Source organism: Lepidochelys kempii, chromosome 2 (genome assembly GCF_965140285.1).
Source record: "Lepidochelys kempii isolate rLepKem1 chromosome 2, rLepKem1.hap1, whole genome shotgun sequence".
Classification (NCBI taxonomy): Eukaryota; Metazoa; Chordata; order Testudines; family Cheloniidae; genus Lepidochelys; species Lepidochelys kempii.
Window position 1 is genome coordinate 76,869,984 of NC_136381.1, and position 20,606 is coordinate 76,890,589.

The following is a 20,606-nucleotide window of genomic DNA, read 5'->3' on the forward strand; positions in this document are numbered from 1 at the left end:
TACAAACATGAAGTTCGAAACGTTCAATAAAATGCATTGAAACAATTTAGGACTCTTCAACTACAAGTGGAATTTCACTAAATCAAAGTTCAGTTTAGACAAGTTCCACTGTAATTCCTCCCTCCCCCAAATGTGCTTTAGGAACTGTGATAGGTGCCAATTTTTATTTGACTGGAGAGGGTGTGTATTGTAAGTTACATTTGAAGCATTCTTGATACCCATCAGTTGCAAAGCATGGATAACTAGCTTTGAATGTCATAACTAAGCCTATCATTCTATCACACAAGTTTTGTTGCTAACTGCAAATGAAAAAATGATTCAGTTCAACATTATGAACTTGGAATCTGAGTCTTTGACTCTTGCTTACACCTACTAGCCAAACTCTCAACCTGATAGATCCCCCTAACTGAAGTAATGGGTGCTGCTGGTACAGTAGCTTGGGATGATCTGTATAGCTGTGGTTCGCAATCTTTCCACACTACACCCAAAAACCCAAATGTACTTTCTTGTTACAAGCCAACGTTGAGAGACTGGGTCATGATAAGAAACAGCAGATGGGTTTTTTGTGAGAGGCTGTGTCTTTGTAGGTTTAGTATATGGGCACTTGTAAGTGTGCTTCTCACTGGCCACATAGCATTTAACTCTTGTTCACTGTAACAGTGCTTCTGGTGCTGAGGAATTCTGACCTCAGTAGGCATCCTCAGCCTCAAATAAAACAATTTTAATTAGTGTTTTAGTTGCAACTGAATTGTGCAGAATGTTTTTATCGTTCTGGGAAATGTTAAGAAAAACAGGAGTTTAGGCCACATTAAGTTTTGAAGTTGATTTAAAACATAGGTTTTGTGCTTCTGGTCCATGTGTTGTGGAATATTTACCGAAGTAATTTTAGACATAGAGATATGGATAAATCAAAGTGTCCTAGTGGGTGGAAAACTGGACTGAGAATTAGAAGGCCTGGGTTCTATTCAAACTCTGCTGCTGTCCTGCTGTGTGACACTTCACCTCTCCATGCCTCTGTTTCTCTTCCATCCTTCCTCTTGACTGATTATTTAATTTGAAGGCTCTTCAGGGCAGGGACTTTCTTGTTGTCTTCGTACAATGCCTGGCACAAAGGGACTCCAATCTGTTGTAGCCTCTGGATATACCTGTACAAATATTACGGATTAGGGCCTCCCCAAAGATGCCAGATGCCTCATATATTTTGAAATAGGGCTCTTCATTTCTAGAATAAAAATTTGCTCTTTTTGTCAGTTGGTTTAGATTGGCACAATTAACTTTCTCATTCTTATTTAGAGTGAAGCTGGGGTTAAAGAATTTCATATAGTACAAGTATCAAGTAACAGCAAGCACTGGAAGTTACAGAAAGCTGTAAATCTCTCTGAAGACAAAGGTTTGTATTTTTATCAGGTATAAGCTAGTCACTGTTCTGTTTGGCAAAGAACAGTTAATCTTATGAGAGAAGGCATCAAATTATACTGTTTAAATATACTTGTTTTCTCTCTTGTCTTTTTTAAATAAATTTCTTGTAATTCTGTTTTACCATTTTTAGAAACTAATTTGTCATTATCATTAAAAGACATTTCTGCTCTACCAATAAACTAAAAATCCATCTGTATATGGATAGTTCAACCAAGCTGTTTGGATTGGTTGACTAGTGGAGTTTACATCTCCGGTTCTGCCGATCTCCCTCTGCCTTGCTTCCTCTGTTATATTACATCTATTTATTTTTATAGCGGTAGAATGATACTTAACCTATTCGGTTATCTATTTCCTTTATGTATTTTTAATTTAATCTACTTCAGTTTACACAAATTTACTTCATCCATACCTGTAAAATTGGCTCTCTGCTTATTTGAACATGAGTCCAAACATCTGGGCTTCCTGTTGCACTAGAATTGATGACCAGAACAGTCCGACATTACTATGCTGTAATTGTTTCCTTTCCCATACCTGCTTCTCCTTTCTCTACTCTGACATTTCCTACTCTAAGTTAGAAGTAATGGGAGGTGCAAATGAAAGTCTTTCATTCACTGACTCATGGTATCGGTATACCAGATAATTATAGCAAGATGGATTCTTTGTATCTGTTAACTTGGATTCCATTTCTTATTTGCTAAGTAAATTCTATTATAGTTTTGGAGGCAACTAACTTGTACAATATTGGTTCATGAGCGGATTCTAAATAGGTTTCAGAGTAACAGCCGTGTTAGTCTGTATTCGCAAAAAGAAAAGGAGTACTTGTGGCACCTTAGAGACTAACCAATTTATTTGAGCATAAGCTTTCGTGAGCTACCGCTCACTTCATCGGATTCTAAATAGTTAGTCTCCTATGTGCATCAGGCTTACAGATTGCAAAGACTGTGGTTTTGGGAGGTGCTCAGGTGCTGTGGGAGTGGAGACCATATAAGTATCTAGCTCAATGGGAAATGTTTTTTTCAACATCTTTCTTTCAGATTATAAACTTGCCAGTAGAGAGAGAGGAAAGCTATGCTTTAAAGCAGTAAAATGCAAAAACTCTGGAGGTAGGTTCACTTAACTTTATTGGACAGTGGTTTTGGGTGGGATTTTCAAAAATATTTGTGCCTTCCATGAAACTTAAGTGCTCATGGTGTGACTTTGCATGCAGATGAAGTGACACTTTCTCTCTTTGTCGTTTAGAAAATTACACATTTGCAGACATTGTCTTTGGAAATGAGCAGGTATGTAAATTGATACAACTTAATACTTTGTCAATATTAAATACCTGTCTTGTACATATGACCCAGTCACAGCCTTTATTACCCAAGAAATACCTCCGTACGTGGCATACAATTATCTTTTGCACTTCATGTTTGTGCTAGTATTTTAAAAACACACATTCTTATCCCCTGAAGTCTTTCTCCTTGCTTCCTAAGTGTACATAGACAGAATAAACAATATGGATATAGACAATATGGGAGGCAGCATGATCCAATGGATAAGGTAGTGGATAATCTGAAGACCTAGGTTCTATTTCTGGCCCTGCCACTGCTTTGTGGCACTGAGCAGTTCACTTCACCTCTTTCCTTTCCCACCCTTTCTGTTTTTTCTGTTTAGATTGTAAGCAGTTCAGTACCTAGGATAGAGAAACCCTAATCTGTTGTGGCCTCTAGACGTTACTGTAATAGAAATAATAAAAATAACTATTACATTTGTTGATAGTTTTAAAAATTTGTTCTGCTCACATATGTGACTGTAAAAAGTATACCGGGGGGGGGGGGGTTCCATGAGTGTTTCAGTGAATTCCAGATATGCTTGTTGTGTTGCAAGTAGATCTCTTCCCTAATTGCCAGTCCTGCAAACCCACCTATGTCCAAAAAGTCAATCTGTATTTTTTGTCTTGTGCACTATCACTAATAATAAAGACTTTACAGTCAGATATACCTGTGCAACACAATCAGTGGGATTGTGTAGGTATATTTGAGGGCAGAATTTGGAAGAATCCATATTCTTTCATAGTTATTGAATGCTTATAGCAGAGGGAGAGTGGAGCAGGGCAGGGGGAACTGTGAATAAAGTAGCCCTCTGACTCTGAATGCAAATGGAGTGTAGGTTTGTTGAGTTAAAGGTGCTAGTTTTATGTATTTACAATATGGTATTGTCTGGATGATGATTGGGGCTTGCTATGTTGGGTTCAGTACAGAGAAGGTAATGTCTGTCTTCAAAATCACTTTTCAGCATAGACTTATGCTTCAAATGTGACCACTGTGCCCAAATTTTTAAACAGTTGTGCCTTCTTACATTTTATTTTTTTTAACTAGCTTGTATACCTGACACTTCTTCAAGTTGAGATTTCACTGATTTTGCTTGTTAGATGCAAAATACCTTATGTGATTGTGTATAATATTGGTTTAATCTTACTTTAAATGCATAGTATTTCTTATCCGTTCTGTGTCTGATTTTACTGAGCTAAGAGCGTATCTGATGCCTTCGGTCAAATTGATCATAGACGAGCCTGATTTGCTCCCATTGAAGTTGGTGGAGGTCTTGATGATGACTTCAGTAGAAACAAGATTGAACACTGATACAAAGCTTTAGGGTATCCTTGTGTCAAAACCAGTAAACAGTTCATGTTGAGCAAAGGGAATGGTTCATATTGAGACTTTATAGAACAGTATGTGTCTATAAAAAAAGATTTGTTTGACTTTGTATGTAGTTGAAAGGCAGCACATTCTATAGAAGTAACTGTAAATGTGACTTTTAAACTTCAAGATGAGAGCACTGGTAGACACAGTTATTCTTTTGTAGTTTCATATGAGCATCAGTGGGGAAACTCATAAAGCTCCTTTGCTTTTTTTCTTTACTTACATATTATAATGCCATTTAGTAATTTTCTCTGCCCATCAGATAACACCCAGCTTAATCTGTATCACCTGATCCTGAAGTAGCAGTTTCTCTTGGTGTCTGCTTATTTAGCAGATCATCTTTGATTGCATCTGAACACAGATGAAACAAGATGCTGATTGTTATCTTGAAATAAGGGTTAGTCAGTTTCTCTGCATTTTTAATATTTTCAACAGAACTGTTTGTTTCATGGAACACTAAGATTTCTCTCTGAAAACATGCTGATATATTTGAAAGCTTTTTATCCTCTTAGGAACGTGAGTTGGCTTGGTTTCATCTATAGCAAACTGTTCCAGTTCAATGGCATTTTTTGTAGATTTAAAATACTTAATCATAAGACTTTAAACTATTAAGACACTCTCTGTCTTTCACAATCAAAGAATGTAGGGTTTGCAGTGCATATACTGGAACAGAATTTTGTATCGTTGACTTGTCATTCACAGCAAGTAAAACACAAGCATCTCATTTTATTTACAATCTTAGATATCAGTTCAGCTATAATAAGTAAAAATTAAGTTAACATTTAGTCAGTACTCAATGTATAGATGAGCATTAGTGGAAGACAAGCATGTACACTTAAATTGTTGCTTTTTAGAAATTTGGCAAACTAATGCTACCATCCCAGGTATACTAGAAAGGAAAATGAGTTCAGAACTGTCCAAGATACAGATTCTGCATCACCACTAAGCTTTGTACAGTTCCACGTGATGTTATGTGAACTAACTTACATATTTACCATAGGATCATAAACTTCATCTTATGGTCAATACCCTCTGCCACAAACTGTGCTAAGGATGGGATCTGGAGGTACATAAAGCTGGGTGCTTGGTGAAGGCTGTAGGTGGGTGCTGGGTAGGAGCTGTCTGGGGGAGAACTTACTTATAACTGTAGCACCTAGGAACTCTAGTGATGGACCAGAACTCCATTGTGCTAGGTGGTTCACAGACAGTCCCTGCCCATGAAAGTTTACAATCCGAGTATATAACAAGAGACAACAGAAGGTTATAGAAAAATAGATGGAGTACAAGGAAACAATGAGATAATATTGTCAATGACAGTGGTCTGAGTACACTAGCATTCTAACCATTGTCAAGTTTTTGTTAGTGTATCATGGCAAGGGGAAGGTTTTTCCCAGGAGGGATTTGAAGGAGGATAATGAGGTAGCTTTGCATATGTTTATGGGAATTATCTCGCAAGCATGAGGGGGAGTATGGGAGAAACATGAAGGTGCTTATTTGAAAATTTAGCAAATGGATGATTGGCATCATGGTCCAACTGAAGGTGGGAGTTGACCTTGATTGTGAATGAGATATGATACGTAGAGTGGGGATAGGTTGTGTAGAGCTTTAAAATTGAAGACAAGCAGCTGCTGGATGCAATAGAGAAAGGGGGAGCCAGTGGAGGGATGCAAAGAGAGGGGTGACATGAACAAAGGAACATGCAAGGAAAATGGTCTTTGCAGAAGCATTGAATGGATATAATTGGGGCAAGATTGCACTTGTCCAGGCCAGAGAACAGGGTGTTGCAGTAATTGAGATGTGAAATGAGACCCTGGATAGGGATTTTAGCTGGATGATGGAGAGGAAAGGCATGTCTTAAGTCTTATTTCTCAAGCCTTATGCAGAAAGAATCAGCAAGAGTTAGCCATAATGTGGAAGTCAGGTCCTAGAGAGAGGTCAGAGCCAAAGGTGAGGCAAGATTACATACCTGAGTGACCAGCAGAATTTTTGGGCTAGGGGAGAGGGCAACTGGAGATGGTTGTTCAGGCTGGGGAGTTAGTGGGGGAGTTTTGTGACTCTGCGTGGGGGATAGCTTGTGGGAGAAGACAGGGACAGCTGGGAGTGTGGGGAAATTTAAGGGGGAAAATGTGAATGAGAGGGATTTGATGGGGAGTAGTTGGGGAGAGGGGTATCTGGGAGGTAGCTGGGGAGGGGCTCTGTTGGAGGATTTCAGAGCCTGGTGGATGAAAGTGTCTGATAAGCTATCTTGATGCTGGCTGGGGAAGGGGAGCCTGGGACCAGTTTGGGATCCCAATAATTTTCTATCACTGCTTTGTTATACCCTTCCAGGCTACTCTCCTCCCTCCCCCCATTAAAATCCATTGGAGGAGGGGGGGAAGGAGGCCACAAGGCAGAGGCTACTTACTCAACAGGTACTATAGTGGCTTCTTTTGGCCATGAGCCACAATTGCAACGTGCTTGTGCAATCTAGCTCACTGCACAGGTCCATGGCACTTTGTAGCCTTGATGTTGGTGGTATGAATTGTACTGATTGAACTTGTTGGTAAGGAATTTATGAAAATACAGATATCGCGGGATATTTTCACAATCAGAAAAACACAAAATTGCTTTTAGCTAAGTGTCTGTGGAAGACAATAGATCTTAATCTGAATGAATTGGTCCAAGTCATTACTTTTTAAAAGGGCATCAATTCCAACATTTTTGTATTCTACATTTTTTTTTTTTTTTGAGCCTCAAATTCCTAATGATTGGGTTTGCTCCACATTGCTCAGCATAGCAGACCCGATCAGTGGCTGAAGATTTTAACAGTTTGTTCTTGCTGGTCATGCCAATTCCATGTGGACTTCAGCTCTCTTCTGTGTTTGAGACATAGCAGGCCATGTGTTCAGGTTCCTTCGTATTTACTTCAATGGCTGAAAGGCTCATGAGACAGGGCCAAAAATGCCCCAAATGCAAAGCCTTGCTAATTTCCCCCCATTTTAGCATTGATCTGCTCAGTATGCAGGAATCTAAGGTTCTCTGAAAGGTGGCTTTTCTGTCACATTCTCCTGTGCCTGCCTTGCTGTCATGCACCAAATGTGTGTCTATATAAAATTCAGGAGACTGACCGTTCCCACTGTGCCTTATCTCACCATGAACTTGGGTGGCTGAGTGGCAATAGAATTGCAGGTTCATCTCATCACGACAATGGAGTAGGGGGACCAGGAGGTATAAGCAGCAGTAAGATAGCCCCTCTGATATTTACTCAATTGTTAGTGTATCTTGCCCATCATTGGCACGGGTTTAAATGGCAGTCTTTAGTCCAGGCTTTCAGATATATGAATACAAATACTAGTTAAGTGTAAAAATCCTGGGCAGTTTCATATAGTAAGGCCCACAAAAATGTCAGGGCAGTATTTCTTCTGTGTGTGTTTCAAATTTAATAGAGTCCTTGTGTCTCATCAGTCTCCCTTGTAGGAAAACATTCTAGAAACACAGTTCTCCCATAAAAACAACGAGGAGTCCGGTGGCACCTTAAAGACCAACGCATTTGTTTGGGCATAAGCTTTCGTGGGTAAAACACCCACTTCTTCAGATGCACGGAGTGAAAATTACAGATGTGGGCATTATTATACTGACACATAGACTATTACTTCCCCAAGCCCAGGGTTAATCATTCCTCTCCCATGGTCTGAGGAATCTGCCAATACACAACAGCTAACAGGGTTGCACAAGATAATATAGTTTGGACATTTTGACAGACCTCTGAAGGGTGGGGATGAAGGAGTAGGAAGACGCACCAAATATTGCCACCACCTCCTTGTCCAGTCTTCTCCCAAGGACAGACTCCTCAACTGCTACTTTATTCTGTGAGATTTGGTTGAAAAAGTTCTGGAGTAAGTGATGGATCGTAGTGATATCTTTTTTTTTTTTTTTTTCTGTCCTCCAACTTCATATTCCCCTCATAATGACCTAGACCAGGGTTTTGGCCACTGCCTCTGTCAAAGTTCAAGCCTCAATTTGGGTATAGTTAAGGGCAATGAAAGAGGCTTTCTTGGTTAAATTGATTGGGCCTACAAAATGAAAATGAAATGAGGTGTTATTACCCCATGTATAGACTTTGCAGCCTTAATATTTTAATGGCTTTTTGGTTTTTTAAGTTTGCTATTTTATACACACAGGAAGTTGTATCCTAATTTCATGCTGGGAACCATAGTATTGCTATCATCAAGAGCTCAAAAATTAGTCTGGCCTGGAAAAAAAAAAAAAAAAAAAAAGAAAATCATGAGACCCAATTTTTTTGGTTTTCTTTGCTTCTGGTTTCTAAGCTTTCAGTGTGTACTCGGGACACAATTTCAAACTCTTCTCTGACCATGAGGACTAATTTTTTTTTTAAATGAAAGTTGAAATTTTTATATAGTCAGGACTGCAGGATTGGGAAGCCTCCAGGAAAACATCAAATGCAACACTTTAACCATATTGATGCCCTCGAGAGTCATCAGCAGGGCTGGAACCTTTAGCACTACAGCACAGGGCTCTCTCTCTTGAGCAATGAAGTAACAAATAGCAGTAGTTAGTCTTCCTCTGCATCAGTGTTTCTCAACCTTTTTGACCGGCTTGCTGCCTTTCTAAACTGTGTCATGGAGATCCACGGACCGGTCACTGAGAAACACTACTCGATATGGACCAGCCACTAGAGAGGGATGAAACAGATTTTACCAGTGGGTTTCACAGTGGTTTGCAGATAACAGTATAATGCTGGGACCCCAGAATCCTGGATTCAGTTCAAGGTTTGAGAGGGATGTGTTGTCCAGTGGCTACAAACCCTTTGTCTCCTTTCCCAGTCTTTCTCCTAACCTCTCTGCATGCCAGTCAGGCTACTTTTCTTCTCTGGGCTGTTTGGGTCCCGAAGTGATGGCACTGAGAGCACAGGAGTGTCTCTGGTCTCAGTGCTGATGTCTGGCCCCCAAGAAACAACTGCAGTGTCCTGCTGCCCAGACATTGAGCCTGCGCATTCATTCTGTGGGGGTGATGTGTGTATAGTCTAGTCACCACATAGAGGATCTGTTGGAATGGCGCATGTTCATTGCTGATCAAATCTTTGGAGAAATTACCTGCCAAACTCTAACAAACCTCTAATAAGCATGAGTGAACTGTGATATTCAGGCTTATAACTTGGCCAGATTTCCCTGGGGATCGCAAACAGCACATCCTTTTCAAAAATCGTGTTTTGCTCCAAATCATAGGCGTGCTAGAGCTTCCTATAAAAATGACTGAAATAATGTAATAAGAGTAAAATATGGGTATGCACTACAACAAAAGAGGTGTTCTTAATTCTGTTTAGCTAACTAGAGTTGGTTAACTTGAGGTAAAAGCCTAGTTAAGACAGGGCAGTTGTAATGTTTACATGAGTTAGCAGGTAGTTAAAGCCTGTTGGGGAGTCCCAAACCATGATCAGTTCAATAGGGCAGGCTATCATTTGGAACAGTAGACCCTCGGTTCCCCCTTGGTCATGGGATAGAACTGGACTACCTCCATTCCTCTCTTCTACACTGGCTTATTTAGAGCTGGTATGGAGTTAACTTCTGTGGCACAGAAGATTTGCAAAAGCCCATATGCATGATTATTTTGCTTACCAGGGAGTTAGTGCTGAGAAGCTCCACAACAGAGGAAATTCCACCTTCATAGACTAAACTTGAATCAGTTTATTACATGTACTGAAAGCAAAATGTGGTGTTTTCTTACAGATAATCAGTTCAGCTAGTCCGTGTGCAGACTTTTTTTTCCGAAGCTTATCCTCTGAATTAAAAAGAACACACACACAATCAAATACGTTTCAAGGAGCTGTGAAACAGTCATTTGATGAGGCAGTCAGATTGATACAAAAATGTAGTAAGGTGGATTTGAATATTGTTGTTCTCTGGAAGGTATGTATGGTCTGTTCTCAATTATCCATATAGTAGCTTGATTATGAAACATGATTAGTAGAAAATAAGAGCAAATGAGATTTTGTTTATATCTAATGTAATGTTCTTGAGATGTACTCCTAATTTGCAGACAAATGTTAGCTTTTGTTTTCATTAAACTTTAGTTTGTCTGAAAACAGGAAATTAAGTTAATTGAAACCAAGGTTGGGACACTACTGAAAATTATTACTATAATAAAGCCATTTTTTTAAACATGTCTAGATTTAAATGTGATTGGCTTAATACTTGAGAGATTCTGTTCCCTCCATATGTGCCTATGTTTCCTCAGGGTGAATGAGGCTTGCTTTTTGAAAGATAGTAAATCAAGTTCTGACCTCTTTGAACCTTATGCAGCCAGAGTCTTTATCTCTCTGGACACACAGGTAGACTCTCCCACACTTTGCTCACATTCTTAGAGGGTTTATTTGAAGTAATGCTCCCACTCACTTTTTAAAGGGGTGGCTTTAATTACCAAGTATAAACACTAAAAATGTATCAACATAACAAATTACACTGAATCTAAATACTATGTTTGGCAATATAAAATTCCAACATTTGTTCGGGAGTCTGCATGCTAACTTTTATATATTTTTTTTTTCACTTCCACGAAGCACCAGACTTTTCCACTTCAGTTATGGAAGAAATTGTTGAGGGTGAAAGCCTGCTGTTTTCCTAAATTGACTGGCCCATACATACAAGACATGTTAGACAGCAGTAGAACACTGCTGGATTCCTGCTTTAGCGTTTCTCTTCCTGGCTCTGGGGGCAGATTGTGGTTACAAACAGTATAGCTAAATGTAACAGTGCCCCCATTTGGGATTGTCTGCAGGGACTGAACCTGACACCTCTACCATTTGAGCTACAAAATCATGACCTGTTAGTATAGAATAGGGTGACCAGATATCCCGATATTATAGGGACAGTCCTGATTTTTGGGGGCTTTTTCTTGTATAGGCACCTATTACCCTCCACCCCCGTCCCGATTTTTTACACTTGCTATCTGGTCACCCTAGTATAGAAGCAATAGCAGAGCCATAAAATCCTTTATATGGCTTAGCTATTTACAGATAACGCAGAGCCCACTCACTGTTAGTGTGTAACACAGCACCTTTTTTAAGAGTGTAGTTTTTGAAAGACAAAATAAATGGGACTTGGCTTCATTATATTAGAGACCTGAGGTCTAGATCCAGCTCTGTCTCAAGTGAGCTTCTGCAAACTGTTACCTCCCTCTACAGTGGGGGAATAAGTGTCCCTTCCAAGGTAGTAGCAAGAGACTGTGATTCATAATGAGAGTTGTGAAGAGTTCCTATAGAGGGAGTTGGCAACACTAAAAAAGTGTTGACTCTTGTAACTGCTGACATGCAGTGGTGTTCCAAATGAAGAGTAATTGCAAAAACAGTAAGATTCAAAATTCCCTTTATTTGAAATGAAATAAGTGACTTCCCCTGAAGTTCACAATGCGTTCATCTAGGATCTGACTTCAGTGGGAGTCTTGCTTTCTGAGGCTGCAGACTAGGACCTTGGTAAACACAGTGGAAAATACGGGTTCCTCCCACCCATGATAGCAGCTTAGAAGCTGCCAGGAGACTTCCATAAAATCTCCCTTAAAATATGCTGCAATGTTAACTAAGCACTGACTCGGTAATCTTTAGTAGTGTTGAAATAATTCTAAAAATACACCACAATGCTAGAATGGAGCAAAACTGATTTTAAATAAGTGTATCTACAATGTATCCTAAGATTTTACATAGTTCACCTGAGATTTTGTTTAAAGTGAATTTTATTGTTAATTATTTTTGTGAAATACACTGCATACCCACTCTTCACAGTTCCTTGAATTAGAAACATTAAGGCAACGCAGAGGACTGTTCTAGATGGGATTTATTAATTAGCTGCTTAGCTTTCTACTGCAAAGTAATTGCACTTTATTGGAAGATGAAGTGGTTCCTTTATTCATAATTTTGTAAATCTGTTGGTAAAGATTATGGTGTACTTTGGAATATTTCTAAATAAAAGGTGGTATAAATGCAAGGTAGTCATCACTTCTAAAGTTTGTATTATAAAAGAGAATAACACTTTTGAGGTTTGCAGCAAATTAAGAAATATTAAATGTCTGTTATCTTTGTATTTAGGCGTATGTTGTGGAAGACAACAAGCAGCTTATTTTAGAAGGCCAGCATCATATTCTTCTTCACACAGTAGGGAAGGAGGCTTATTCCTTTCCTCAAAAGCAGGTAATCCTAATACTTTTTTGTATTAAAAACTGCTTGCTTTACAAAAACCTTTATAAAGTGTTTGGTTCGGGGGGGAGGGATAGCTCAGTGGTTTGAGCTTTGGCCTGCTAACCCAGGGTTGTGAGTTCAATCCTTGAGGGGGCCATTTAGGGATCTGGGGTAAAAATTGGGGATTGGTCCTGCTTTGAGCAGGGGGTTGGACTAGATGACCTCCTGAGGTCCCTTCCAACCCTGATATTCTATGATTCTATGATTCTGTATGTTTCCAAAATGTGCGTATCTAAATAAGTTAATGAAATTACCTTGTAAAGGCTTCTGTAGTAGTAATTTTGTAAACCTCTTGTAAGTATACATCTTGTAAGTTAAAAGGAATCTGCTAATTTTAGACTAATTTTAGCAACATACTTTCAAGTCTTAACTGACACAACTATAAAAACAAAACTTTCAGTGGAAAACGTAAATACATCTAAGGTCTTAGAGCAGTGGTTGTTAACCTAGTTACCATTTTGGGCCACATATGCAGCTCTCGGTGTTATGCGGGCCACATCCACGCTATATTATATACTACCTGTGTGGCCCTGAGAATGTTTACATGGACCGCAGTGGTGTGCTGATTGGACCACAAGTGGCCTGCAGACCACAGGCTGAGAACCACTCTCTTAGAGGTTTTCTGCTGGTGCCGTGTAACATACGAAATGTTGAAGGGAGTTAATGTGTAATATTGGCTAGGTGTTTTTAACATATAAAAGTGTAAGCAACAGAAGTGATTGTTTGACAAAGACATGAATATAATTTTAGATACTGTTGTATGGCATAGTTCCTAATTATACTTTTGATATAAGCACTGAGGATTCTCTAAATACATGTTTTACATACTAGATCTGAATAATGTCTTGGAAGTTTCAGAGTATCAGCCGTGTTAGTCTGTATTTGCAAAAAGAAAAGGAGTACTCTAAGGTGCCACAAGGAATACTCTAAGGTGCCACAAGTACTCCTTTTCGTCTTGGAAGTTGTTAGTGTACTTCAGTGATCTGCTGATAATGGGAACGTCAAGTATATGGAAGAGTGTCGTTGAATGCGCAAGCTTTTTACACCTAATTAAACAATCATAGGATATTCAGACAAATCTATTAAGAGCTAAAGTTCAGTGTTTTAGCACTTACTGGCTTTACTTAATTTTCAGTAGTATTAATTACTGGACCTCAAAATGGTTAACTTAATTTCATGTTAAAGGAAAAAAGGCAGTAAGCCCATGACCCATGTAGATGAGATGTAACTGCATAATTGCCTTAAACAAATTACTTCCTTGAGTTTTGTTGCAGGACTAAAATCAAACTGGATGAAAAAAGTTCAGAGCTCTTAATACAATATTGTATTAAGAGGCAATAGAGAAGTCAGCATGTTAGTATAAGAAAGGTACCTGGTAATATAATAGTAGTGAAACTTGGGTGAGTTCCCTCTGACACAAAAAAGACCCAATCAACTTGGGTTAAAATAAATAAATAAAATAAGTTGCTTCCAAAATAAGGACTTTGAGTTTTGATGCACTAAGGGATTAAATAAAAATGCTTGAATCTTCTTTATTCTGATGTATTCTGTGCACTAGTGTAGCTTTCCCTATAAAACTTATAAGTTATAAAAATAAATAGAATTATCAGAGGAAATAACTAGAGAAACTGACAAACTGAATTGAGAGATCGATCAATTAAATTTTAAAATATCTGTTCTCACTGATATCACAAAAACAGCTATAGAAGAAAATGAATAATTTGGGTCTGCAACGAAGTGGTGAATATATGAGTATGTGTATGTGCAGCATTGGTAATTACAAGAATTAGTAGTGTACAAAACTGTATTAACTCAGTGTAATACTGAACACATGAATAGTCCAATGTATTTGTGAATGTGAAGAAGAATTTAAAACGAGTAATGTGCAAGGTAAAGGTAGGTGAGTCTCAGTAACTAAAAGTTAAGTAACACTATCCTGCCTATTTTTGTTTACATGTTAGCTATCTTAATTTTGTTTTCCCCTAAATCTGTATTGTATGTATTTCCTGTGAGCCCCCTTCTGCAAAAACGTATAGCAAACTTGACTATATTTATACTGTTAGCTTGCTAGGACAAGAGCTAATTTTTTTTCTAATTGCATCTGAAAGCAGATATGGTTATGTATCTAGATCAGTCGTTCCCAAACTTGTTCTGCCGCTTGTGCAGGTAAAGCCCCGGCCGGGCCTGCGGTTTTTGTGGATTACAGCTCCCAGTGGCCAGGGTTTGCTGCTCCAGGCCGAGGGACGTACTGGCCGCTGCTTCCAGCAGCTCCCATTGGCCTGGAGCAGTGTACCGCAGCCGGTGGGGGCCGCGATCGGCCGAACCTGCAGACGTGGCAGGTAAACAAACCAGCCTGGCCCAGCAGGGGCTTTCCCCCGCACAAGCGGCAGAACAAGTTCGGGAACCCTGGTCTAGGTATTTACATATCCCCTGTCAGTGCAGCATCTGAAGATGTAATGAATTTGTCCTCACAACCCTTCTGTGGGATGTATTAACTCCATTTTATAGATGAGAAAATGAGGCATAGAGTATGTGGCTTGCCTTGTGTCTCGTAGCAAGTCTGTGACAGATGTGGAAGTTGAACCCAGGTCTCCCTAGGTTCCTGTCCAGTACCTCCCCTATAAGAGCATCTTTCCTCTGTGGTATCCAAATGCCATTTATGCTTAAGAGGAGCAGGCTTCCGAGTTCTTAACCATTTTGGTACGAATGGTTGTATTTTTGTCATTAGTGTCTGGTAACCGGTCAGTACTTTTAAAAAAGCTATTTATGTAAATATTTCACTATTTTATCTAAAATTGTACACATTATAAAGCCTTTTGTTCTTGTGTAATCCTCATATCATGAAACTGGCTTATACAATGGATTTTGTGACTACTAAAAAAAGAAACCTCTGCCATGCTGAAAAGTAGCTTTGTTTTGAGAAATGGCTGAACCATTTTTACTGAAACTAACCCCCCCAAAAATTCAGCCCTAAGCAGACACCTGGCATGGAAAACTTTGTCAAATTTAAGCTGTTTTGACTTAAGTTAGCAACTGAAACCAATGGCTTACAAGTGTTGGGCAATCTTAACTATTGGCCTCACTGTCTGTAACTGAACAGAAGAGATTACAAGGTGGAATCATGCTGCTCAGGGAGAAATTGTTCAGCCATTTTTTTTCAATTACCAAATGCTTCTAAACTGAGAACATATAATTGCCTTTCCAGCAGTTGCCAGCAGGTGATTATCATCCACAACTGACTGAACCATAGCAATTTTCAAGGAGACTGTAAAACCAAGATGCTGACAACATGGAGTCCATAATAATTCCAGCAGAACTGTTTAAAAAAAAACTTAGTGTAATCCTGGACCTAATCAAATTCCAGTATGAATAATTGCATATTACCAGACTGATTAAATTGCACTTTCAACATCAAATGGATACATTTCCTTCCCTAAACTTTTGGCCATGAAATTAGGAATTCTAAATCACTCTTTGCTATCCTAGCTAGCACAAGAGTAATATCATATGCTTCATAGCATAGCTTGTTCCCTGTGGAAATCAGAAAGATTTTTCCCCTTATATGTACAGTATTATACCACTGTCTATATATGCATTATGAGGAGATGGAGTTTTCACTTTCATATTCTACATTAGGTTTTGGTTACTGTTGGATGCAGAATATTGGACTAGATTGGTCAGCTATCTGTTTTGGCACATCTTAGTCTTAATATTTTGTTCTAATAAGTTATAAATAGAAATTATAACTGACAGTGCTGCTACATCCATGTGCTCTGACGCATCTAATGTTGCTAAGCAACATTGCTTTTTAAAAACTTGATTCATGTGCAGTAGTGTAGTAGTGTCTTTAATGAACAGACAATTTGAATCTGTTTATCCCCTTGGCTTCCCCCCCCCCTCCAGTCTACACATGAGAAACTGCTCTTGAGATAAAATTAGAATCAAAGAATGCCAAATGTAGCTTACTCCTTTGAGCAGCACAAAAAAGAGAGACGGGGGTGGGGAAAAAAAGGAAACTAGGCCAGGTGTGACTGAGTTCTTTAAGAACTAAGTGGTACAATACAGTTTCTAGCAATAATATGAAGCAGAAATTAGAAATAGGAATTTATGAATATAAACTGAGGATTGGGTTTTTATTTATAAAACGGAATCAATTCAAGCAAACTAATAATACAGCCGAACATTTGAATAGAGATGTTACTGTAAAAGCTGTCTGGCCTACAAAATTACAAGCTTTGGCAATAAACCTACCATTTAAATACATATACATATTGTGACAGGGTTGGGCCAGATGGCTACAGGAGAGTGACAGAAGGAAGATATATTAGCCCGAGTTTAAGTAGGTCTGTTTTCCCTGGGTACGGTAACAGGGAAGGTTCCAGAACAATCAGGAACTTTTTGGAAACAATTAAGGCAGACAGGCTGATTAGAACATCTGCAGCCAATCAAGAAGCTGCTAAAATCAATTAAGGCAGGCTAATCAGGGTACCTGGGTTTAAAAAGGAGCTCACTTCCGTTTGTGGTGTGTGCGAGGAACTGGGAGCAAGAGGCGCAAGAAGCTGTGATGAGAAGGCATACTACTGGAAGACTGAGAAGTACAAGCATTATCAGACATCAGGAGAAAGGTCCTGTGGTGAGAATAAAGGTGTTGGAAGGAGGCCATGGGGAAGTAGCCCAGGGAGTTGTAGCTGTCACGCAGCTGTTACAGAAGCCACTGTAGACAGCTGCAATCTACAGAGCCCTGGGCTGGAACCCGGAGTAGAGGGTGGGCCCGGGTTCCCCCCAAATCCTCCATCCCCCCAACTCCTACTTGATACCAGAGGAGTTGAACTGGACTGTGGGTTCCACCAGAGGGGAAGGTCTCTGGCCTGTTCCCAGACCCACTAAGTGGATCAGCAGAGACTGTGGGAAATTGTTCTTCCTTTTCCCCATGTTGTCTTGTGATGAAGCTAACTGAGTGAACGGCAGATTTGAGCCACGAAAGTGGCCAAACTGAGGGCTGCCGTGAACCTCTGAGGTGAGCAAATCCGCCAATAAGCACAGGATCCACCAAGGCAGAGGACGAACGAACGAACGAACACACACACACACACACTCTCTCTCTCTGTATATGTATATGTATATATATTTTAAATATATAAAATAATTAAAAAAGGATGTTCATGCTCTACTGTTGGCTTAGATATTCTAGTACTAAACCAGCTATGTCCATTAATATGTAAAATTTGTGGACAAAGGTCCATCTATGAAAGTACTCATTATAGGATAGGAATTACTGCAATTTAGTGAAAATTAGTTAGGTATTTGTAAGAACTTTCCTTGCCACTGCCTCTAACACTGCCATACTGAAGCTCTTTTTTTAACACTTGGAGTCTTACCTGTCATCTTCATCTGCAGTGACCAATTAGCTTTAGCTAGCCAAAGCTCAAAATGTGACTATTCCCAAGCTATAATTGCCTTGGCTCACTTCAGTTTTCAACAGCCTCAATCTCCTCCCCCTTTGTTTCCCAACCTACAGTAACCTGAAATCCTTTACTTTTTAATTTTCCACATTCAACTTCAGCCACTTCTCCATATTATAATATTCCTTACTGTTTGTCAAAGCATTTTTCTCTTGATCACATGGATAGAAATTCAGGCTAAAGGAATCTCAAGGCAAGAAAATAAGACTGGAAGGAGATTGGGCTGGATAACGTTGCAATTTTAATTAAAAGTAGGGCTGTCAATTGTAGCTAATTCAAAACAAATTAACTTGGTTAAAAAATTACTTTTAATCACACAGTTAATATAATACCAATTTAAATTTATTAGATATATTTTTGAATGTTTTTCTACATTTTCAAATATATTGATTTCAATTACAACACAATAAAGTGTACAGTGCTCACTTCATATTATTTTTATTACAAATATTTTCACTACAAAAAAGATAAAAGAAATATTTTTCAATTCACCTCAATTAAATAATGCAGTCTTGTTTTGTGAAAGTGCAACTTACAAAAAAAATCTACATTTCTAACATAAGTGTACTCAAAACAATGTAAAACTTTAGCACATACAAGTCCACTTAGTCCTACTTCTTGTTCAGCCAATTGCTAATACAAACAGATTTGTTTACATTTACGGGAGCTGCCCACTTCTTATTTACAATGTCACCTGAAAGTGAGAATAGGTGTTCATGTGGCACTGTTGTAGCTGGCATTGCAAGATATTTACGTGCCAGATATGCTCAACATTCGTACGCCCCTTCATGCTTTTGCCACCATTCCAGAAGACATGCTTCCATGCTGATGTCTGGTTCTGCACGATAACGATCCAAAGGTTTAGCGTTTCAAGCCTCTGCCATACACTTGAATACCGGTAGTATCTCAGACTGTGGCCTTGGCTAGGCTTGGGTTTAAAGTTGTGGTTTTTAGCTCTGCACTAGGCTTTAATTCTGCCAGTTTGCACAAGTTAAAGGTAGTGTTCCTTATATATAGTAAAAAGAAAATAAATTGGTTAGTCTCTAAGTTGCCACAAGTACTCCTTTTCTTTTTGCGAATACAGACTAACACGGCTGTTACTCTGAAACTTATCTATAGTAGACTCTTAAAATGTGCCAGCACGTGTTAGCTAACACATGCTAATATCACACCTTTAAATCCAAGTCTGTACAAGACCAAAGACTGGGTTGGAGCAATTTGGTTTAGAGAAGAGAACCTTGGGGCAAAAACTGGTAGTTGTGAAGTGACTATTTGTAAGTTCTCAGAGGGAGGAGGTAGCTTGTGCCAGTGAAGCTTCATATATGGAATAGGAAATTGGAGGATAAAATTGGGTATTGATGGGTTATTCAGGCTAAACATAATTTATAAGAAAGTGGGATGTTACAAATAGATCAATACTTTTGGTTCACATCATGAGTCTCTATGGAAAGAACGCAGGAGATCTTCCCCCTCCCTCTAGTACCCATTTCGAGACAAATACTTTGAGGTTGTCACTTTTATATTGTGGGTATTAGTATACTCTTATACCAGTTTTTATTAGAGGGTTCTTTTACAACATGATCACACCAGCAAAATGGGTTCCTCTGACTTTAGTTTTTAATAGTTTAAAAAAATGCGCTTTTCAGAGCCCAATCGCTCTCATAATCTTGCACTGAAGCCATACAGCTGAATTTGACACCCCAGTCCTGTCTGTGTTGTTTACTCTTCCAGCTAAATAATGTAAAAAGTATTAATTTTAAATTAGGTTTGAGCAAAGTATACAATGCAGTCTTGTATAACATCTTTCACGTAGCCTTCATTTCAAAATGATTAGGAATTGGTATGAATGGTACTTAAAGTTAACACAGGAGAGCAAACAAGTAGGCAAAGGGCGGGGGGGAGGGGGAGTGAATAGCGTTAATCTGAGGTTTGAAACGAGAGCTCACTGATTCTAATTAGATTCTCCCGATATTTCCAATTTCTCCACATCCCTTTATTTTTGTTCTCACTGGCACTTCACACCACTTAAAATCTGGGATTTTTCCATTTCTCTCTAGCTCTTGCTTCCTCTGTCCTTACTCAGTTGGTTCAGGAGCCTTCTCTTTGCAGCTCTTGCTGCCTTCCTATTTATCTCAATCTTTCAAACTCAGCTAAGAGCATGTATTTTTCTCCTTGGAACTGCATGAGACTTGTGTAAAATTATATTAAGTATTCTTTTTGCTAAATACATCAGTTAATTTTAAAACCAAGTGTTTTTAACATTATCCGGAAAAGATGTAAAAAGCACATAGACATTGTCAAGTGACTGGGAGGAGTTGCCATTGAATCTGTGGACTTGAAGGTGCCCAACACCTCTTGAGATCACGTTCATTGTACAAAAACTTCAAACTGATTTTAAACAGTTGAAGGTGAATGTGCTTTTAAAAAAGCTTTTACCTCCTTTTGGCACCCATCTTGTTGAAAAGCAGCACTTTTTGACACTTACTTGGGAGACCTTTACAAGTCTACTAAGTCTGCTTTAATACTGGCTTAACAATTTAAATTTAGTTTGAACACACTAATTCTTAGACTTTGTATAAACCAATATTAATGCAGGATGGAGATTCTAGTGTGGTTACAAAAAACATTCTAAAACCACGTTGAAGAAACCAGCATAAGGTACATGATCATAGTAGTACAGGTGATGGTAAGCTCATTTGAAATACAAGCAACAGAGATCAGGTATTATGTAAAGATATTTGCTTTTTCTCATTTAAGTTAAAAATGTGTTATAACTAATTCAGTTAATCTATGAAGTTGAATGGTAACAATGTT

General features: G+C 38.8%; 1 protein-coding gene across 9 annotated transcripts in view; it reads left to right on the forward strand.

The window, feature by feature from the left end:
* TRAPPC8 (trafficking protein particle complex subunit 8) overlaps positions 1-20,606 on the forward strand; it is a 114,625-nt gene that overhangs the window by 83,688 nt on the left and 10,331 nt on the right. For 8 of the 9 annotated variants that reach the window (XM_073331307.2, XM_073331309.2, XM_073331308.2 and 5 more), the window contains 5 exons: positions 1,294-1,390; positions 2,454-2,522; positions 2,659-2,699; positions 9,830-10,009; positions 12,181-12,282. In XM_073331307.2, the coding sequence (XP_073187408.1) occupies positions 1,294-1,390; positions 2,454-2,522; positions 2,659-2,699; positions 9,830-10,009; positions 12,181-12,282 (489 nt within the window). The remainder of the gene's footprint in view (positions 1-1,293; positions 1,391-2,453; positions 2,523-2,658; positions 2,700-9,829; positions 10,010-12,180; positions 12,283-20,606) is intronic. The other variant, XM_073331313.2, reaches the window with a different exon arrangement.